At 30.8% G+C, this 22,302-nt stretch overlaps 1 protein-coding gene across 2 annotated transcripts in view; it reads left to right on the top strand.

Moving 5' to 3' along the window:
- Positions 1-22,302, top strand: part of LOC107447098 (uncharacterized) — a 59,239-nt gene that overhangs the window by 8,745 nt on the left and 28,192 nt on the right. The window contains exon 1 of one of the 2 annotated variants that reach the window (XM_071179077.2): positions 8,905-9,310. The exons of the other annotated variant lie outside the window; for it this stretch is intronic. Within the exon in view, the coding sequence (XP_071035178.2) occupies positions 9,181-9,310 (130 nt within the window). The 5' untranslated portion in view covers positions 8,905-9,180. Of the gene's footprint in view, positions 1-8,904; positions 9,311-22,302 lie in introns of those variants that run through there. 2 annotated transcript variants of the gene reach the window in all.

Genomic DNA, 22,302 nt, shown 5'->3' with positions numbered 1-22,302 from the left:
AAATTTAATTTTGGGGAGGAAGGCAAATTCTAATTTATGTTTTAATTCTAAAATAAAATTATTATTTACATTAATTTTCACGACAAATTGATATCGCTCTGATTTGTTATCAAATAATGTATATAGCCGATTCCCTTTACCCGATTCTTTACCACTAGGGGGCCTTTCTAAAAGAAATTGTGCGTCGCTACTCTAGATAGTTATTCTTATACAAAAATATTTTTAAAAAAAATTAAAGATTATACAATATAATGTTCATAACTTATTTTTTAAATTATCCATAACTTGCTGAACTCTTAAGTTGAAAAAAAAATCATCCCAATTTGATTACGCTTTGATTTTTTTTTTTTTTTTTTAAACTACGTCAGTTTTTGTTGCACGATGGATTTTAGAAGAAAAAAAGTTTAAAAAATGGCGATGTTTTCAGGGATGAGATTCTTCCGCGGATTCGCGGATTTCCGCTTTTTTTCAGATTTTTCCATTTTTCCCGCTAATTTCCGCTGAAATTTTTTTTTGCCCAAGTTAAAATGTTTTATGAGGAATTTAATTTTCCGCGGAGGGAAATTGTTGAAGTCCCTTTTCCTCCCTCTGAAGTTTCTCTAAAAATCATTTCCTTGGGATAAAACTGGTTGACCTTATTACAGGGATGAGATTTTTTTTGTCTCTCGAATTTCAGCCTTTTTATCAAAAACTCCGATTCTCTAAAAGTTTCGTTTTTTTAAATAAATATCCCGTTTTTTTTAAATTCAGTCATTGAAGTAAAATAATTATATTTATTTACGATTTTCAAAGATAAACAGAAAATTCAATCTACGACCTAGCTGCTAACCCTTCCGCATTTTTACTTATTTTAGCTATTTTCTCCGATTTCAAGCACAGAAAATAAGATTTTCCGTATTTTTTATCCGTCGGCTGGATAGCTCGTATTTTCGTAATTCAGATCTCGATTTTTATTCACGCGATTTTAATATCAATCATCGATTTTCGTATTTACCTGATTTAAAAGTTGCACATTGCGATTCTTATTTACGCTATTTAAATATCGTATATTATGATTCTTATTTACGACATTTAAAAATCCAATATCGTGTTTTGTATTTATGCATTTTTAAAATCTCGATTTTATTATCAAATCTCGATTTTCGTATTTACCTGATTTAAAAGTTGAACGTTGCGCTTCTTATTCAGGCGATTTAAATATTGTACAGTGCGATTCTTACTTACGAGATTTAAAAAATCAATATCGCGATTTGTATTTACGAGCTTTTAAAGCCCTATGTAGCAATTCGTATTCACGTGAGCTTAAAATCCAATATCGTGATTCGTTTTTGTGGTTGTAATATCGCGCGATTTAAAAATTATGCATCGGGATCAAAAAACTAAAAAATCATGATTTGTATTTTCGCATTTTTTAAATTCGATGTAGAGTTTTATATTTACGTGATTTAAAAGTCTCATATCGGAATTTATATTCACATGGTTTACAAGTTTAAAAATCGCACTTTTTTGTCAAATTTTTGTTTATATATATATATATATATATATTTTTTTTTCCTTCTTTTTTTTTCTTCTTCTTTTTTGTTTTTTGGATTTCCTCTTTTTTACTTTCTGACTACTCTCATCCCTGTGTTTTGAAAAATAAAATTCAAGATATTACATAAAATAAGTTACATTTTCGTAGATTACTCAAAACCAGTCAATCCAATTAAAAAATCCCTATATGCAGCGAAAAATAAATCTTGAAAATTGTACTGCTACAGAAAGTTCTTGAAATAGAGTTTCAAGTAAATTGTACTTTAGATTTTGTGATCAATTTTCCATTTAAATATATAAAATTTTGCAACTAAATATCAATAGGATGCGTGTTCATCATTTTCAGCAGTCTAATGTGTTAGTCTGGTCCTTTTTCTTGTCGATCTTCTCTCATGTGACGCCTCGTGTTTTTAGAGACAAGGAGCCGAAATTCTGGCGGTCATCTTCATTGAGAGCTCATTTTTTGGCTGCTGGCCAATAATATTTATTTTCAATTGTTCCAAAGCTGCCAATGAACCATTGCTACGTTCATTAAATATTATTACAGCTAAACAAGTTGCAATTTCAGCTATTTATATTGAAAGTACCATTAATCAAGTACCATAGTGTGACATGTATGCACAAGTTCACTTGTTCATACATGTCACAGCTGCGTACGTTCGTCATATTATGCTGTAAATTTTGCATTTTTACGAAAATCAGTTCAATATTTTTGTATAATAAACTATCAAAAAATTCAATAGTTTTTTTTTTTATAATGTGAAAATTTTACTATATAGACTTTTAAAAACTTAAACAATTTTCAAAGGTTTATTATATCTACTTTATGTCAAATAAAAGACTAAATCCTTTTTAAATACTTGAGTTTGTCATCCCAGCTTTCATCAGCTTATAGAAGAGGTAGAAAACTTGAAAGTTTTTTTTTTTAAACTAACTCTCTTGGGATTGGATGGTATGTGTGTGAATTATTGTCTCTTGCAGGAGGGTTTTCGATGAAAGCCTTTTTATCGATTGTTGAGTCTGAAGTGGTTTGGAGTAGAGTGGGGGAAGAATTAAATTTCCTCTTGCGTCTTGGGCGCTTTTGCGTCTCTCTTGATTGTGTTGCCTATGTTCGTGTGTTGCCAATGTTCGTAAAGGCATTCAAAAATGGAAATGTTATAAAAATATTCCGTGGGTTGCATTTAAAGGTTATTAACCTTTCCTCTAATAAGCCAGAAACGAAAATATTCATTTTAGGCTATGTTTTCTAATTTTATGTTCTTTGAAAGTTTTGACAATTTTGTAAAATAGTTGAATAAATGCAGAACTCATGTTACTTTTTATTTTATTTCTTTTACTTCTTACCATCGTATTGTGAGACACCAACCAATTGGCGTTGAAAAGAAAAAAATACCAAAATCGATTGAACTCATTTTTTGACTGATTTTTTTTATGGTTAACAGTCTAAGGAATACGAGGAATTAATTTTTTTGTTTTAATGTGTTAAATTTATTATATTTTTAATTGGTTTATGTTAAAAAAATGTGTTTCTTTTTTTCTTTTTCTTTTTTTGCATTTTTAAATAAAAGCATCTTTTGATAGAGCTTAAAAAATAAAAAAACTTTTGCGTTTCAATCAAATGGGCCTACGTATTTTATATATAATTAATACGTTGTATATAATTATAAAATCGATTTAAATCAGCTGCGAAATCAGCTAAAATAAATTCCTGCATTTTTAGCATACTTTTATCTGTCATAACCAACCTAATTATTGGTCATTTTTATGATTATCATATTATTAAAACGGTTAAAACATAGAATTCAAAGCACAGGAAGTACATATTTGCAGGTAAAACTAAGAGTTTTCCTGCTTTATCTCCTCACTGGGCTTCGTTAGTACTTTTAAGATATATATTTTATACTAAGCACTTTCGACCAATTGTTACTAATTTATATTTATAAGTATAATAAGATTACTTTACAACCAGCCAACATAATAGATACGTTGAACGAGTTGGCAAAGAACTTAAGATACTTTCTTCTACTTTTTGATTTGAGATTTTTGTATTAGATTATTGTATTTTTAGGATTTTTTTTTAAAAAACTGTTATGTGTATTATCTATATTATATAAAACGCTAATACGTACGTATGTATATATGTATCAATAAAACCGATGATATTTCTTTTCTCGCGCTGGCAACAGTTTTCATTTTTAATTTATTGGATTCGGCGCGCAAGAGCACGTAGTGAGCAACCAGATAACAATAACCAGAGTGAGCATTATCAGGTTGTTCAATTCAGATTCATGCACTAAAAACATGACAATATTTAATTTAAACTCAATTAGGAATTAATTAATTAATTGAAGTGAGAATGCTTTAAAAGGCCGCTGTTGAATTGATATTTTTCTACTGGGAGCTACCTAAACGTCTAAAAAACGTTTAAGTGTTTGTATTGAATGCATTGAATTTTTTTTATATTTCGCGTTTATTTATGCATTGAATTTTCACGCTTTAAAATGCAGAATATTAGTGAAGCAATATTTGATAATTTATTTTGCTAATATGTTTCTTATTTAGCTAATGTTTTGATTTTTTCACCATGTACAATCTAAATAGCTAATATACTTTTTTAAAAGCCAATAAGAACATTGGTAGAATTCTTCTACATAAGTACAATACTGTGTCTTTGATGATAAAATACTATGTCTTTGATGATAATATATTATGTCCTTGTGCTAGAACATTGTGTTCATTGGCGAGCGAGCGCAGCGAGCCATGGTTCACGGCGTGAACCACATAGGATTGCGTAGCGATTCTCGGGGGTTGGCGAGCGTAAGCGAGCAGGGGGCGGAGCCTCCTAGTATTTAATAATTGCTGTTATTATAATTTCGTCTGGTATACTTAGTGAATTCACGTAGGCGTTCTCAACCTTTTTCTTGGTAATCAGGAATTTAATTTTGTTTTTAAAACTGCATTGCGACAGTATTCTTATCGCGATTCATTCGTTAAATCACCCTAATTATAATTACACTTGCTCATGGTACTGGACATAAGGGGACACATTTATCTTGTAAAATATGATTAAGAAAAAGCTATCTTTCTTTTCAATCTTATCGTTATCCTGTTATATTTTTACGAGAAAATCCATCACTATCGTTTCAAAGTCATTAGGCCATTTTAAGCGTGTAATTAGTATTTCGTTTAGATTGTTTCCGCCTTATATTATCTCGTACATCTACGAAACTGGAAAAAAATAGCTGCAATTTTTTTTGTCGCCATTTTTTTCACTTGAATTCAAAATCAGGGAGGGTAGCTTTTTTTTTTTTTTTTTTTTTTTTTTTTTTTAAATATCTTAGACAATTTTTTATATTAAAACTATAAATTAGTTTAAAGCAGGGTTTCTTAACCTGTGGTTGATGAACCCCTAAGGGGTCCATGGTTATATTATAAGGGGTTATATTTTGGGGGTTCGCTGACTACTCCTAATTTTTAAAACGTTTGGAAGCCTACCCATTGCCTGTGAATCGAACTATGGCAGCTATAATTCCGTTTGCTACAGTGTATCTTTGCGAAGCGGAATTTTCCAAACTTGTGACAATAAAAATATAACATCGAAATCGATTGAATGTTCATAATATACACGTTGCTTTGTTGAAAACCATCCCCCAATTAAATTTATTAATTAAGGAAAAGCAGCAGCAACCTTCACATTAAAAATTTTAATTATAAAAATTTTGTATACTATTAAAATAATAAAATAAAATGTTTTCTAATAATTGATGTTTTTTGCAATTATTTTTTTTTACAGGGGGGTGGTCCGTGACTTCTTAAAAATTTTTTAAAGGGGTCCATTATATCAAAAAGGTTAAGAAACACTGGTTTAAAGGATTAATTGTGATTGTTTACGAGGGCGATTTTTAATATTTAATGAGGAGGATAATTTTTTACATCTTTTTTTTTTGACGGGATTATTTCTCCAGTCAAATTTATTATGTCAATGTACAACTTTACAATCACGTAAAATAGCAAATGAAATAAAACGCTTTTACACGTATGCTTCAGTTTGAGGTAAACTGTACTTTTTTATGGTTGATTTGAGATTAAAATCCTCTAAGATAGGGAATACTTTTTGTTTTTTTTTGTTTTGTTATAATGATTATTTTTTCCAGCCAAGTTCATCGTATCTTCAACTCAAAATTTACTTAATAAGAGAAGAACAATTATAACCAGTGAATTGGTTGATCCAATCTGTTCTAATAATTAATTGATCGAATTAATCCAATCGTTTAATTAAGTATTAATTAAACGATCGAATTAATCATTAATTGTAATTTTTTTTGGGGGGGGGAGGGGGTATGTGTTAAAACCTTTTTTTTATTGGTTTTACTTTCATTACATGTTTAATGTTTATTATATCCGAAAAAGGTGGAATTCTTAAAGAAATTTACGTTTTTACGCAAAATCCTTACTACTTGTGACTGCAGTGTTAATTTTTCGTCCAAGATAGAATTGATATATTTTGTGTACAATACAGGAATTACATAAATCGAATTGTTTGTTAATGTAATGTATAATTTTTAAAGAGAGCAACAGATAAACACTTAGTGTTCTATAGTTTTCATTGCTACCGTAAAATAACTCCCCCCCCCCCGGTATTTTTTTTCTTTTCTTTTTTTTGTTCTGTGATTTTTTTTTTCTTTTCTTTTTTTGTTCTGTGATTTTTTTTCCTTATATTAATTTTATATTCTGAAAAAGTTTTACTAAATATTTCTATCAGTGAGTCCAATTGAAATAGATCAGATGTAGCTTAAACAAATTGTGGCTAAAATATTTATTTATTTATTTTTTTCGTTAAACTTTTTTGAATGAACACACGAGAAAAGAAATTTTATTCCCATGCAACAAGAAGTGCGAATTAAAAATTCTTTAAACGTACATTTTATTACATAATATTCCTATGAAAATTTTCAACAAAATGATTTATACTCATAAGCTTAACATTTGATCTTGTGATCGATAGCTAATTTTGTTAGTGATTCTGTCAGCTGTTAAAGTTTGTCATTGATTAATTTACGTAAGATCCTTCACACGTTCCCGGATCGAATGATTGCTCATTACTTACTACGTAGTGTAAAATGGAATAGATATGGCGCCAGGAACTATTTTTCTCTCCGTGGCTAAATATAAGACTGAGTCTTTTTTTTAATCAGTAAGAGTTTTATGATAGATTAAATAAGTTTTAAGAATAATTCTTACTATTTATACAATAGTTTATAAAACATCTTATTGGACGCTAACAGTTTAATCAATGTAAATAGCTTGTATTAGCAGGGGTCTGTCCAGACATTTTGTGAAAGATCCTGTTTTTGTAAAATTGTGAAAAAATTGCTCGTAATTTGTGAATGTGAAATAAGCGTTAAGTTACATTCTTTCACCCAGGGTCCTGTTTTGTGAATTTGTGCAAAAAGGGTCCTGTCATTGGATAAAGCCTTTTCAAGGAGTTTTTAAATTGTAAATGGATACAAGATTATGCTCAACACTGTAAATTTATAATTTTAAAAAAATTTAAATTTTCAAAAATAAACAGCTATTGCTGCTACTAAGTTAGAGATGCAGCGTACAAATATTTGGTATTTAGCCTATGCTGCACGACACAGAATATTCATTTCTGACGAATAATGGAAACAAAATCACTCACATTTTTGAGAATTTCAATTGACATATTTTAAATAACACAACTTAGTTATGTATCATTAAACAATTCTTAAATTTATATTAGTTTTTTTTAAAAATTGATGTAAGTTAATTTTTATTTACATAATATTTTATCATTTAATTTCTTCTAAACAGACCCCTGTTTAGGTATTCTGTAGTAGCCGCTTATATATAAATAGTCCTTGTCCAAAAACTGAAAACTTAAGTAATTATGCACACGAGAAATCTCACTGAATGACTCTTAAGGATGTGTAATGAAAAACATCAAAACTTGTTTGATTGCCTTCTGAAACCGTTAGTTGAGTCTAACAATCACCTTTCACCTTATATTTGTTTCCTCTGGCAATCAAATAGGTTTTGTTGTTTTCATTTCTGGTTTCTTCAGTAGTGATTAGATAGATTTTGATGACATTTTTTTTTTTCCCTCGATCCAAGAATTATTATAGACGCCTAATGTGTAAACTAAGCCTAAAGATTAGAAATTGGAAGGGAGTTGCCATGGATAGGAGGTGCTGGCGTTTGTCAGCTGTTGAAGCAGCCAAGGTCTGCAAGGGGTTGTAGCGCTGACAAAGAAGAAGAAGAATGTGTAAAATTTTCTATTTCATTTTTGATAAAAAAAAATTCTCAAGCGTATTAAACGTGATAATTTTGAAGGGTTGTCAGGGTATAGACAATTGTCATGGCATGGTAATAAAAAAATATTGAATGATTCTCTTTCGTTAATATATAAAGCAGTTTTATAATGGTAGTTAGAGAATCGGTGAGAGGATGGACGTCATAGTAACGGAAAATAAAGTTCAGAGGGAAGTTTTAACTATCCCTTTTATTGAAGATTTGTATCTACGTTTAAATAGTAATGTTTCGGAAAATTTAATTTAAAAAATTAATTTCCCGTGTCAGTGGCCCCAAGCTCTTGGGCAAATTCTAAATTCCCCCCCAAGCTTTAAGTGGGCGCATCCTGCTCCCACCTTCCCCCCTGATGGGGGCCCCTGTCCCGTGTAGAAATGTACCTAGGAAAATTTAGCACATTTTAGTCAATTGTACAAGTTTTCTATTTATGGATTTTTATTTTGTTACATTAGTCTAGTCTTAATGTAATAAAATATAATTTATTGAAAATCAAATAATAAACAATTTTTTAAATTTTACATTGAGAAATTATGAAGGAAAATTAGGAATTATGGAGCAAAAATACATGTGTCAACGCAAAATGTCCTGCATGGTTTTCATTTGTATAAATTGCTATTTTCAGGATTTATTTATTTTAAAAATAATCGCGCCCCCCTGTGAACTGAACTTGATTTAAAGGAATATGATGGTTCCTGGTTTATTAAATTTTATGAAAAGGGCTTATTCTTCGAGCCCGTAAATAGGATAAATACTGTATTAAATGTAAACTAATTTGAATGCAACTAGTTTCACAAACGTCCTACGAAAAATAAACATCAAAAACTGAGGAAATAAAATTATTTATCCCTGCATTTGTCATTTCATCTTGTCCTTGCTACCGTCCTCAATAAATCTTGCGAAACTTCAAATTATCGTCTGCTTTCGCTTGTTATTTTCGGTAGCTCTTTTTGAAACCACAAAGTCTACCATCCACATTTGAAGATGTCACGTTGAAGTTATTAAACGTCGCGACGTAAAAAGCGATTACATATTTTGTCCATCACCCCTTCCTTTTCGTTCGGGAACATCATCCTCATCCCTATGTATGTCCTCATCCCGAAAGGCAGCATGGGAGGGATGATGACTCGATCACGCGCATGGGCAACTGTTGCCCGTTACTCCCGCAGTTCCCATTCCCGTACCATCCGCCATCGGTCCTCTTCAAGAATTCAGTGCATTTTTTAACGTTGTAACTACGCCTATATGTTGGATTAAACATTAAGTGTAATCTGGATTACATCTGTTTGTGATGTGATTGTGTTATTAAGTGTTCAAGAAATGATGGACGCTATATTACGCGGTACTCGTTTCTGGGAAAAGAATGGTAACATAATGATTGTGCGGCAGCCTTCTAATAATGAGACGACGACATCTCCTTCTAGAACGCCCCGAACGGCTGATCAAGGATGTAAGTTAATGTTTTGAGAGATTTTGTTTATAAAATTAATAAACTTTGTCTTTCGATTGTTATATTACATTCCTGTGAGCTGACAAATTTGTTTTTTTCGTGGATGTCTTCAGTTGATTGATTAAATATGAATCATATATGAGACATTATTACATCTCAATTTGGATTGATATTAAAAGGTTCTGTAGCTGGAATTAATTATTTTTATTTATGAAATTGATTTTAAAAAATCAGGTCTCCATCCTGTGAAATGTAATTTTGTTTATCATCAGTGACTTAACAAAAAGCCTTGACATTGTATTATTGATTTCACTATTTATGCTTTCCTGTAACAGTATTCTTTGTAGGCACTAATAATAGAGGGAAGGTTTTGGAGTGACTTTTTAAGTTTTTATAGTTATTATTTGTAATTAATTATAACTAGCTTGCATAATGATTTAATATACTTATATAATTATCGATCTATAATAATTAGAATTTAAAAAAATTTCTATCTTAGTCATGTTTCAGACATTATGTTTCATGTTAGACACATTTTGTGAACTTTACACACTAAATTATGTGAATTTTTCCCCCTTAAAATTCTTAAATGTTATTTAATAAATTATAGTATCCCCATAATTTGCCACGAAGTTGTTTGTATATCAGTAGTAAAAAAGAGTTATTTAATCATTGAATTCTATTAAAAAATAAATTTGAATATCTGAATTCAATTGAAAGATCTCTAAATTAAATTATAAACACTAAGATGTTGTGACTAAAAAAACACTTTTGTATATATTTGCATTATTATGTATTAATCTGCAAGCATATTATGCTTCAAATAAACCATTTTTACAGTTTTAGTTATTAATATTAAATTTTTATTTTATGTTCTTTCAGCTTATATTATTTGTTTAAATTCATCAAAGCTAAAATTTATCAAATTGATAATCCTTCCAATCCAAAATGCCAATTTTTCTGATGCATAAGGAAATGGTACTTGTTTAAGTTACTAAAAAATTTCTAAAAAGCAATAAAATGCATGTTTCATTATATTATAACCAACCCTGAATAGAGTGTTATGTTAATGAAGACTTATAGTACGAGAATCGGTAATTGAATTAACTGCAGTAGGAAATATAATTGTAGACCAACTTAGTTTGAGTGTTTTTAAATCTGAGAACTGCAATTTTCCTTAGATGTTAAAGATTGTTTTCGTCGAATTTCATTTAGTTGTGTCTCAAGGTTAGTTATGTCTTTGATGCCGGACATAAAACGCATTCTTTACGATATCAGGTATTGCTCCTAAGGAAGGCATGCTGGTTAACACAAATAAGATGACTTTCTTCCTGTTTAGTATTTCTCCTATCAGTTGAGGTTTCAAGATTTTCTTTACCCACCTATTCGTTTTACTCTTCGATTCTTTCAAGTAACCCATTAATTTTACCATCTAAACTGAGTTTTTAGAGTTACGCAAAGTACGTTCAAAATTGCCCTGATTAGGATATCTTTATTAGTAAAATTTTCTACTAGAAATAGCTGCTTAAATTGGAAAAAAATAAATAAAATGAAAATAATGATTTGGACTATTGACACTTGACTTACCGATTTAAATCAAAAAAGGAAGGGGGGGGGGAAATTTAAACATTTTACTAGTGATGATTAATTTTGTAAAATTTGATACTATTTAAGCTTGTTTATCATTCTTATAAAAGAGAATCAGTGTCAAAAATAAAAAAAAAAAATTTGGGGTGGGGGGGTATTTTTATTTTTTGAATATACTTTCATTGCCATATATTCTATTTCAGTAGCGTCAGAAACGTTTTTCACAACATTGAGGGAAAAAATTCCTATGCAACAACCAATTGATTAGGATCAATGACGTAGCTGGCGGGGGAGGGAGGTAAAAGGGGACATCTGTCTCTAAGCACTGTTTTAGAGGAACGCTGAATTCATGAAGAATAATTGAAAATTAATTCCAGAGTAAAATGTTTTTCTCTTTTAAATATACCGAGTTTTATTTGCTAATTACAAGCCCAATAACTCCTCAAAATTTTTATACGATTTACCAAAAAATTTAACTAAGTCTATTAACTATTATTGTCGTACTAAGACTATTAATGAAGTTCGTTTTGCACTTTTTTCTTTTCAAATTTATTATCGAATTGTCTATATGTTGAATGAAAAATGAGTTTTAAGAGCCCACTTAACATTCAACAAAAAACAAACGCAATCAAAAACATCTGAGTGTAATAGAAACTACATTAGTAACCTGCACTGTGAAATGGAGTGAAGTATTCAATGTATAACTTTAAAAAAAAAAAAAAAAAAACGCTAAATACGGTTGATTTAAGTTTTTACTATAGCTAAAATTTAAAATGGTTCCTAAAGTTCCCTTTTATTTCTTGTAACATATTGTAAGGGGTGCAAAAACTGAGTTTGTCTTATGGTTTGTCCCTGTGCACTGTTGTAAACCTTAGCTACGCCTCTTGGTAGCACCTCCATTTTCTTTTCTTATTTGATTGAGGTAAAAACTAAAAATATCCATTTCTGGTTCGAATTTCGGCTTTCTACAAAACTCTCATCTATAGGTATATCTTGAGCTTGGTTCGCCAAGATCTTGAGAATAGCCTTTTCCATTATTTCTTATCAGATGTTTACATTTACATATCACACAATCGGTAATGAAGATCATGAAAATCTAAGAGAATTTACCTGAAATTAATAAATTGATAGATTTTTTCCATGAAAAATGACCGCATTATTGTTAATGGTAATGACATCTTGCTACTAGATAGCAGAACAAAAATAAATGCTCTTATTATGTTAAATTGAAATATTTAATACGATGGTATTTCTGTATCTGGCTATGAAATATACAACCTCATTCCCTTAATGTAGTTTGGATGTAATAACTTGGTTTGTTATCTCTGTGTATTTTACATGCGGGGATAAAATGTTTTTAGGATAAACGCAGTGTTCTCTTAAATTTCATTTGTATTTTATTGAGATTCAAATATTTTATTTGTGTTCAGATATTTTATTTGTTTATATTCAGGTTAATTGAAAACGTTTTACTAGTAATTTTTCGAAAGAAAAAAATCATTAGCTAAGCAAATACACATGCATAAATCTTAAAATAAGGCAGTCTATTTTATCATTTTTTATTTATTTTTTTATTTTATTTATATTCATAAATGACTAATTGTTATCTGCCAGAAGACAAGGGAAATCTTGGATCAAGTATTAGGCAAAATTTGCCTTCGTGGAGAACTTTTTGATGGAACTAACCCGCATTTGCTTTACATGGAGAGGAGGAAGACCACGAGAACCTCCCACGGTTATCCTGACGGCAAGGTTACTCTAACCCAGTGGTTCCCAACCTGGGGGCGATCGCCCCAAATGGGGCGATAGAGCTTCTTAAGGGGGCGATAATCCTTCGGGGGGCGATCAGGGGGCGACGAGTATTCAAAAGATAAAAATTACCAATAATATTAATAACAAAAGCTATTTGAGATTGAAATTGAAAATATATATGAAACTTATGGTTCTGGTGTAGACAAAGAATTATGATAGTTAAAAATTAAAAAAAAATTCAAGTGCAGGATCGTTTTCGTCATATGTTTTGGTATCGCAGGCGGAAATCTGATAAGTCACTCTGTTCCTCTGAGCAATAATACTGTTTCCAGGCGTATTGATGAGATGGCCGCCGACGTTGAATCAAAACTCATCAGATTTTTGAAGGAAGGTAAATTTGCTTTGCAGATTGATGAATCAACTGTGATAGATAACAAAGCTGCTTTAGCTTATGTGAGATTCTTAACTGAGAGTAAGGAGATTAACGAGGAAATGTTGTTTACTAGAACTTTAAACACAGATACAAAAGGATCGTCGATTTTTAAATTGGTCAAAGATTATTTTGAGGAAAAAGAAATTTCCCTCACAAATGTAAGTGCTTGTGCAACAGATGGTGCTCCTACCATATCTGGTAGTAATACTGGGTTTCTGGGTCACCTTAAAAAAGAAGTTCCGGAAGTTATCTCACCATTTATTATGTCATTCATCGTCAACTTTTGGCTGCGAAAAATTGGTTATTTCTGGCATCAATAAAAGCTAATTCTCCTAATAACCGTTTGTTGCAAGAAATTTGCCATGAAAATGATGAAGATTTCGAATTCCTGCTCCTACATACAGCTGTGAGATGGCTTTCAAAAGGAAACTGAGCCGTTTCTTCGAATTGCTGGATTCGGTTACTGAGTTTCTCGACACCACTGATCCTGTTTTAAGTGAGAGTTTGAAGCAACGCAAGTTGGAAACTGCGTACCTTACTGATAGTTTTGAAAAAATGTAGGAAATCAACGTAAAACTTCAAGGAAATAAAATGAACATTATCAGGGCTAAGGGAATCATATCTTCATTCATCGCCAAGTTTGATACCTACAAGCCAAACATTGGTCGCAAAGAGCTAATGCAATTTCCAACTCTAAAAAAGTGTTCAATGGCAGATATCGAGATTCTCGAAAACAAAATCTTAATTTTTACTGATCACCTTGATCAGTAATGGAATCAAGATTTAAGGATTTGATGAAATTAGAAATTCCGGTTTGGATTTTCGATCCTTTCTCTTTTGAAGTTATGGATAAGCTCACTTCCTCTTTGTAGACTGAGGTTTTAGATTTGAAATATGACTGTGAGGCTAATGTCGTCTTTAAAAATTACGTTTACGAGTTAGCTTGGGTAAAGCTTGTGGACACTTATCCACAATTGTGGAAACAAGCTGAGCCGCTTCTCATCTCGTTCCCGTCAACATATTTAGTGGAGAGAGATTTAGTTCCGTCTTCCAGCTGCTCACAAAGCAAAGAGGTAGGTTGGACATTTGCTTCAAAGGAGCACCGCGTTTAAATCTGACGAGCATAAAACTTGACATTCAAGCTTTAACTTGAAATACACCAAGCATAGGACAGTCATTGAAGTGGGGAAAATGTACTTTCTCACTCTTCATTTTTTCCCTCAAATTTTAGTTGTTAACGTTTTAACTTTTTCATGATTACATTAAAATATGAATTTTAAAAAATGTACTTTTGTTTTGATTATTCCGTTTTAAATATCATTTCTTTTTGAAAAAAAAAAAGAGATGCACAATCTTTTTTAATTAATAAAAATGACAGGATAAATGTGTCTCCTTATTTGCATTACAATTTAAATTAAAATCAAATAGCTTAGCATATTTTCAGTGTTTGGTTGCTCACAAGCAGCAATGAATGGTTTTTTGAGCAAAAAGAGAAAGGGGCGATAAGTGTCAGCCAACCCCAAGAGGGGGGCGATGGTACACAAAAGGTTGGGAACCACTGCTCTAACCTATGATCCGTCTACCACTGAGGATATTTTTACGTCAAAGCTGTGATCGGTGCGAGCTGGGTGCGGAATTCGTATGGACCAGCCATTGCTAGGATTCGAACCCGTTTCATGTGATTAGAAAGTGAACACTTTCCCCTGAGCTATCACGGCTTTTGGTGTGTATTGCCCTTGAAACTATATTAATATGATGATACTGTTTATTAAAGGCAGTGTTGTGATTGAGATTGTTGTTCTTAACTTCGCCGGCTCACCTTCCGTTCCAAAATAAGCAGTTATTTACATGTTATTTACAAAAAAATTCTCCGAATTATTCTAATTTCGATCTAATTCATACTAGCTGTGCCGAAAACATCCTTGTGGTGATCATTTCTTACCCCCCCCCATCCTTGAATAAATAATATAGTTACTCTTCCGGCTGATATACCGTTAAACTATCACATAGCACCTAATCGCCCCGCTGCGTAGCTTAATTAAACTAAAATATTCTCATACTATTCTCTCTTCTAATAAATAGTTTTATTCACACTTGAAAAATTCAAAATTTTATTCCAAAAATTGCCTTTAAAATATATCTTAAGGTATATTGATAGTTCTAAATAATTAGCATACTTAATTTAATGTGTGTTCTTCGAACCTTTAAGATTGCATAGTACATAAAAATTTGACCTTTAACCTTTATTCCATTTATTTCCAGCAATGTTATGTTTTTGGTATTGAGATTGATTTATGAATAGAAAAGCGTTTTAAAAGCTAAATATAGAAACTCATTTAAAAGCAACCTTTACTGTTATCCACATTTATGAAAACGAAACTCCTCATTGTTATATATATATTATTTTATATATTTATTCTATTTGAAGTTATCTGCAGATGGCTGCACAAATCAACATCTTCCCACCAACATTTAAATATTAATGAGGCTGAATATAATGGGACGTATGCTTCCCACTGCCTTATAACGGGTTAAATCTAAAGTTATTAAGGGTGATATCCGTATTTTTTCATTTACTCTCCGTATGCATTTATTTGCGTTAGACCATCTTTAAAACAACTTCATTCTTATTTCAATTAACCTTTTCTTCAAAAATTTATAAATGGAAGTTGGAGACAGTGACTTGGTAAAAAAAAAAAAAGAAATTATCTATATTTTATTTTTAAAATAAGGTACATATTCAATTTCATTTTTTATTATTTTATTAATGTAATTTACAGGTGTTAAGAGACAATATTTAGGCACACAAAAAAAAAAATTGTTTACATGAGATAGTTTCTATAATTTTTTTTATTCCATTTGTACTGTTTCTCGGAAACTTTTAATGTTTTTTTAGGCATGCCCTATTTATCCTCGCTGCATCCCTGAAGATGTCCAAATTTTGAAGGCTTTCGGGTCTCGTGCCCCATCAGCCTCCCACTACATATGCCCTTGTAAGTAATGAAATTTTACTGCACGGGACATCAAGAAATCCTATCTCTGTCATAATTAAATGTTTAAAAAACCATATGCTTGTTGTGACAGTTTTAAATGCCGTTATCTTTTGTCTCACCATTAAGACTGTTTTAATCAACTCAATAATTTGTCTCTCAGTGATGACGTAGTTAGACCTTTTTTTTTTTCTTCCCCTTCCACTTCAACCAACACTTCGTGTTCCATTTTATGTTCTTAATTGTCTGAAGTTCAGTTGTCTTATTTAGTTCCTGGTCTCTGTGTACAATGGGTGCTTATCACAGTCTCGTTTAAAATGGCTCTATTCAAATGGAAGCTATATATCTTTACTCTTTTTCTTTAAATCTGATGCATTCAATTTCTATATAGATTAGTTTATCTGGTTACGAACTCTATTTTTAAATTGTTAAACCAACTAACTGAATGAATTTCATTTCTTGACACTGAGTTAAATCCTATTTTTATTAATTTCGGGCATTTCCATTACATTTTGTTTTGTTTAGTTTTTCAATATGTACCAATATTGAAATTTGGGGTTCTGTGTGTATGTATACATAGGTTTTAAGTATAAGACTTCGTTTAATAAATAATCCCAAGAAACTGAAGAGGTAAGATATTACTCGATTTAAAAACTTCATTTGCTTCAAAAATATTAAGTAGGAAATAAGGCATGTTTAAAGCGCTCAAAAGCAGGCTTCCATTTTCAAGATTTGCCAGACGTGAATAAGAAGAAACAAAAGTGATTTGAAATATAAAACGTAACGTTGTAACGAAAATTAGAAAAATGAAGGTGAAGGGTCGGGATAGCCTGGTCGGTAGGGCACTGGACCCATGTCAAAGAGTTCGTGGGTTCGATCCCAGCCGGCTGAAGACTCTCCGTGTAGTAAATGGTGACTGATGCGCGTTAAATCTGTCGAGTAGCAAAGTTCTCCATGTTCCCATAGCAAATCAATACCTCTGGGGGTACTGATCCAGGAGTTCCCATGCCTTCTGGATCGGTTCAAAATTACAAGGCTACGGAGTTTAACATTAGTAGTCGTAAACCCACAATTGGGTCGACTGTTAAACGACGGATATATAAGAAATAATAATAAATAAAGGTGAGAAATAGAAAAACCACAGTAGTCTAGAGCAGCGGTGCGCAAACTTTTTTCGACTGCGACCCCTTTTGTAGAGAGAAAATTTTTGGTGACCCCTAGAGATAAATGTTCACAAATACGATGTATATTTCGCGCATTTCTTTCGTTTCATCGAAAAAAAACATCATCATATTTGACTGATATTAATTTTATTTATAATTTTAAGAAAATGCTTTTTGTATAACACAAAAATCAGTAAATTGCCCTTTAATGAGATGTATGTGGCTGCAAGTTTCTAATTATCTCATCGATGTTTGGATGTATGTTGCTAATTGCGATTCGCATATCATCTTCAGGGTTTAAACGCGAGCGGTATTTAGTTTTTATTGAAACTAGTTTGCTAAATCCAGTTTCACATAAATACGTTGATGCAAATTGTATTAACATTCTGATGACATTCTTGTATAAAACGGGATATTGTTTTTCCACGGATAGCCAAAATTTTTGGCAAAGCTGAGTCTTCGGTAGTCTCGTCCAGTTGTGAAGCAAATAGAGATGAATTTTGTATGCGTTTTATGACTTCTGACTCGATATTTCGTGACATTTCGGAAATCCAATTGCAATTAAACACTGAGTGACGGCGCTTCACTCTTTATATGTACACTGTATGGTATGCAGCATGCAGGGATAATGCATTTCATAAAAATTTGGCGACCCCCAAATAACTTCTGGCGACCCCCGCAGGAGTCGCGACCCCTAGTTTGCGCACCACTGGTCTAGAGGAAAGCAGAGTAAAGTGCATTTCTACGCTCTATGGAGAGGTGGTGAAGAACTAACGTCGTTAACAAGGGAATCAACATTCATATAAATAAAACAAGATTCCCGGATATCAAGATAAGCTGATGTAACTAGAATGAGAATAATTTGACTTTGTCAAAATTGAATTTATGCTCAAGATTCCAACGGTAAGCAACAATTGATGATTTCTCGTATTTTTGATAACGGAAATATCAATTGTGTTTCTTAAGTCGAAATTTTAAAACGCGTCTAGTTTGTTCGATGTAACTATTTGACTGTTATTTCATATCGATATATTTTTGAAGCGAATAAAGTTTTTAATCAAGCGATCCAAGATTATACATATTTTCGTTGTCAACCTCAATGTGTTGTTTTAGAGCATGATTAATAATTTAATGCTTTCTTTTACTTAAAGAAATAAAACTGTCAAATAAGGAACGATATATTAACACTTAAAAAAATGGTTTCCAAGTAAAAGAATCTCCATTTGATTTAGCTATTTGAATTTTGTTTTTGAAAATAAATTCAAAGGAAGGGACAAATAGTGAAATAGGAAGCATCTGAAATAATTTCTCTCTAAAGGTAGTAACAAACTGCTGTAAGTAATATGTTCTATTCAAAGAAGGTCTGTCGTTCAGGATTCCATAGCTGAAAATAATTAGAAACCGTTGACTATGGTAGGAAGGATGGGAAATGATTAGGAACTATTACATTATGACATTACGTTTGGTGCTGTGTAGTCGTTCCTAGTTCTTACGCCATTAAACTTTTCATTCTACTGATCTTTTTATTATATTTTACATTATCTGAAATGCCACTCCTATTTTTTAGTTGCAAAAATTTAAATAATTATTTTATTTTTATAAGTTTAAAAATGCCATACAGAATTGACTTCACCGAGCTGGAAAATTCGATGGGTAATAAAAAAAATTGAAGAAAAAAAAAATAATTGGAAAAAGTGAATTGTTTATATCATTTAAGAGCTAAGCATCTAACTCGCCACTTGCCGAGTAGTTATTTGTAGGTCTAGTATGTGACCTTCTTTGAAGTAAATATTTTAAAAGATCCACAATAGTTTCCAATTCAAATATCGAAAGAAACACAAAATAGTCATCAACTCTCTCTTTAGCATTGAAGGACGGAATAGTTACTATCAATTTATCTTAATATGTGTAAATTCTAGAATATTAACGAGTAGATTCCAAGTGTTGTATTCTTTAAATTGCTTATGTGTGCCTTTTAACAAGTAGCTCTTTAACAACTTGCCAAATAGTTAAGTAACCTTGACTCTTTGAATACAATCTTGGCATCTTTTAAACGTTTTTTTCTGAGTATTTCGCTTCCAAATCCCTGTAATGATGTAGATTATTTTATTTATGCCATAAAAATAATCTAGAGGGCTGCATATAAATAAAAAATTATGTGTTCTCAATTCTTCTCGGTTCTCCCTCTCTTTTTTTTTTTTTTTAATTTTTTATTTTTTTAATCTACTTTATTTTATGAGTAATTTTTAGTCCCTCTCGTTTACACGAAGTTGTGGTAAGTTTCTTTTGTTATTTAAGGAAGACTCAGAAATCGGTGCGACTTTATTTTAATACATTTTTTTTTATTGTATATATTTTAATCTTTTATCCTGTAATAAATACAAAAATTCCAAAAGTTAGCTAATAATCAATGTTTTGTAACTTTTTTTAAAATTATCCATAACTTGCTGTACTTATGGAGAAAAAAAATCATCCAAACTTGCTTCAGTTTTTTTTTTTTTTTTTAACTGCATGAAGCAATTTTCGTTGCACGTAGGATTTTTTAAAAATAATTTTTTCACAAAATGGATGTGGTTTGAAAAAAATTCAAAAATATCACATAAAATAACTTACACTAGTGGGCTGCTCCCCCTGCTCGCCAACCTCCGAAAATTGCTACGCAATCTTATAATAAAAAACTTACTCATACCATTACAATATGCTGACAGAATTAATTGGTTGGTATTATTTTATTTTTAATGACTGTTCCTTATTGTCTGTTGCCTTAAATAGACTTGCTTCACCTTTCTTAATAAAATTTTTTACTCGTATTGCAGCAAAGATGAGTCAAAATTTTGAACAAGCTCCCATTGGGGAAACTTTTAAATGGCATCGAAATGCAGAGCACATCTATTGAACTCTTGAAGAAAACATTTGGAATGTAACATCCGCCACCACAGGAAATATCATTTAAGAGCTCATAAAAAATTAATCGAAACTGCTTTTACATTTCTTTTGGAATAAATTGATCACTTTTATCAGTTCTTGTTTTTTCTAATTTTTAAATAGTTTGTGTTTATTCATGTTGAATCTAAAACAAAATAGTGCCGTTTAATAGCTTTCTTTTTTTTAAAATTCAGTTTCACATAAACTTTTAATTTTCTATAAATAGCACAATTTTTCTCAAGCTAGAGTATTTCACTAAACATATATATAATAATACTTATCGAACTCTTAAAAAACTATTTTAATAATTTTTCAAAAACTTAAAAGTCAACATTAAAAAAATTAATTGCATTAATTTGGTGCAAAAAATTATCAAACTCCTAAATTTTGTTCTTACTGTTTATTTTTACTTTTATATTAGATTTTGTTTTCTCCGTTGTGAAATATACATAGTAAATGTGAGTTGCAAAATGCTATATTATGTTATTAAATATATGAAAAACTTAAAGGTAATTTATTTGAATAATTTAAAATAAGTACTATATGACTAAAGGTAAAGAATAATTTAAAAATATATTTGAAAAATATATTATGTGTAAAGCGCTAAATCGCCTAGAAAGAAAGAAATCACTCGTTCATCAATGATCAACTCTTTTCAACCGTATGGCAACCATAGTTCAACTGTTTCAGATGGTTGTTGAACAGAAAGTCGAAGTTGGGGTTGAGTTGATGGTTGAATTGAACGAATTTTCGCTATGTGTGATATGGCCTTTAGGTACATTGCAAATGCACACAATTCTAAGAATTCAAAACAATCATTCAAATCCATGTAACAACTTTTTTTTAAAAACAAATTACATATTTTTAGTAAATACTAAGTCATTAAAATAAATTTGAATTCAAATAAATGACATGTAATTCGTTAAACCTATTAGAAATGTGCTATAGTATAAATCTTAAGATAAAATTTCTAAAACTGATATCTCTTTAAAAAGGTTAAAATTTTGGCTATAATTAAGTGTATTAAAAATTGAATTAAGTTAATAGCAATGGATATAAACATTATATTTTTAAAAAATAATAACTATGAACGATTCACAACTTTGTTAAAAACATAAGTATAAGTCTTAGAATAAATTCGTGATAAAACAAATAAATTCGTGATATAAATCAAAAATCGTCAAATAAATTGGTAATATATAAATTCGTGAAGAAAAAAAAAGCGCTTTCGACAAAATACTAAAATAGAGATCTATCGACAAAGACTACTCACTTCTGCCTAGCTTAATAGTATGAGATTGGTTATTTCAGTTCTCTCTGGTTATTTCAGTTTCCGATTTTAAAAGCGCTATATGTTGAGCCACCTCATCCAGATTTGGCATGTGACATTTTTAGCGGCAATCTTTGGTTGATTTTCTAGCGTTGCCATTCGGGGAGTTGTAATGAGGCTTTTTTTTTGTCGCCGTGTAAGAGAAATATATATAGAGAGATTTTCGTGGCTTATGCTGTAACATTCACATTTTAACGAAAATCAATATTTTGATACAATAATCTTTTTAAGAAAATAGTGAATTTTTTATGGTTTGTCTTTAAAGATTATTGTATTGCTCCCCCCAATTAAGCGAAATAATAGCCCCCTGAAGATAATTTTTTGTTGTCGCTCTATTTTTCTTATTTATAATACAAAATGCGTCTAGGAGGAGGAAGTACTATGAACGAATTCAACAAAATACTGCGATTAAGTAGGTGAACTGTAAAGGGATAAAACAGTTTCTAATTAGTTTAAGATTATTGAAAGATAATTGAATCTGTTCTGAAGGTCGGTAGATAAAATATATCCTTCATTGTTTATATTACCGGATGAATCACGCAATATTTAAGGCCAATGACTTCGTTTCGTTATTGAACTATAAAAGAATTCCCATAAAAATATTACCTAGAAAAAGTTTTTTTTTTTCTTCATATCTCCCTCTATTTGTGTATTTACGCTTCGCGCTGTTTTCGTATTGTTTAGTTTCTAAGTTGCGGCATTGTACAGATTTCTCTTTCATTTATTTGCTTCTCACTTTTTTTTTCTTCAAGGAAATATCTAAGATCCCGGAAATATAAGAAAAATACTGCTTAATACCAGTAGCGTAAATA

Source organism: Parasteatoda tepidariorum, chromosome 3, assembly GCF_982258835.1.
Source record: "Parasteatoda tepidariorum strain Cologne lab strain chromosome 3, Ptep-v5.0, whole genome shotgun sequence".
NCBI classification, from domain to species: Eukaryota; Metazoa; Arthropoda; class Arachnida; order Araneae; family Theridiidae; genus Parasteatoda; species Parasteatoda tepidariorum.
Note: the sequence above shows the minus strand (reverse complement) of the source record. Positions and strands in the feature narration are given on the sequence as shown.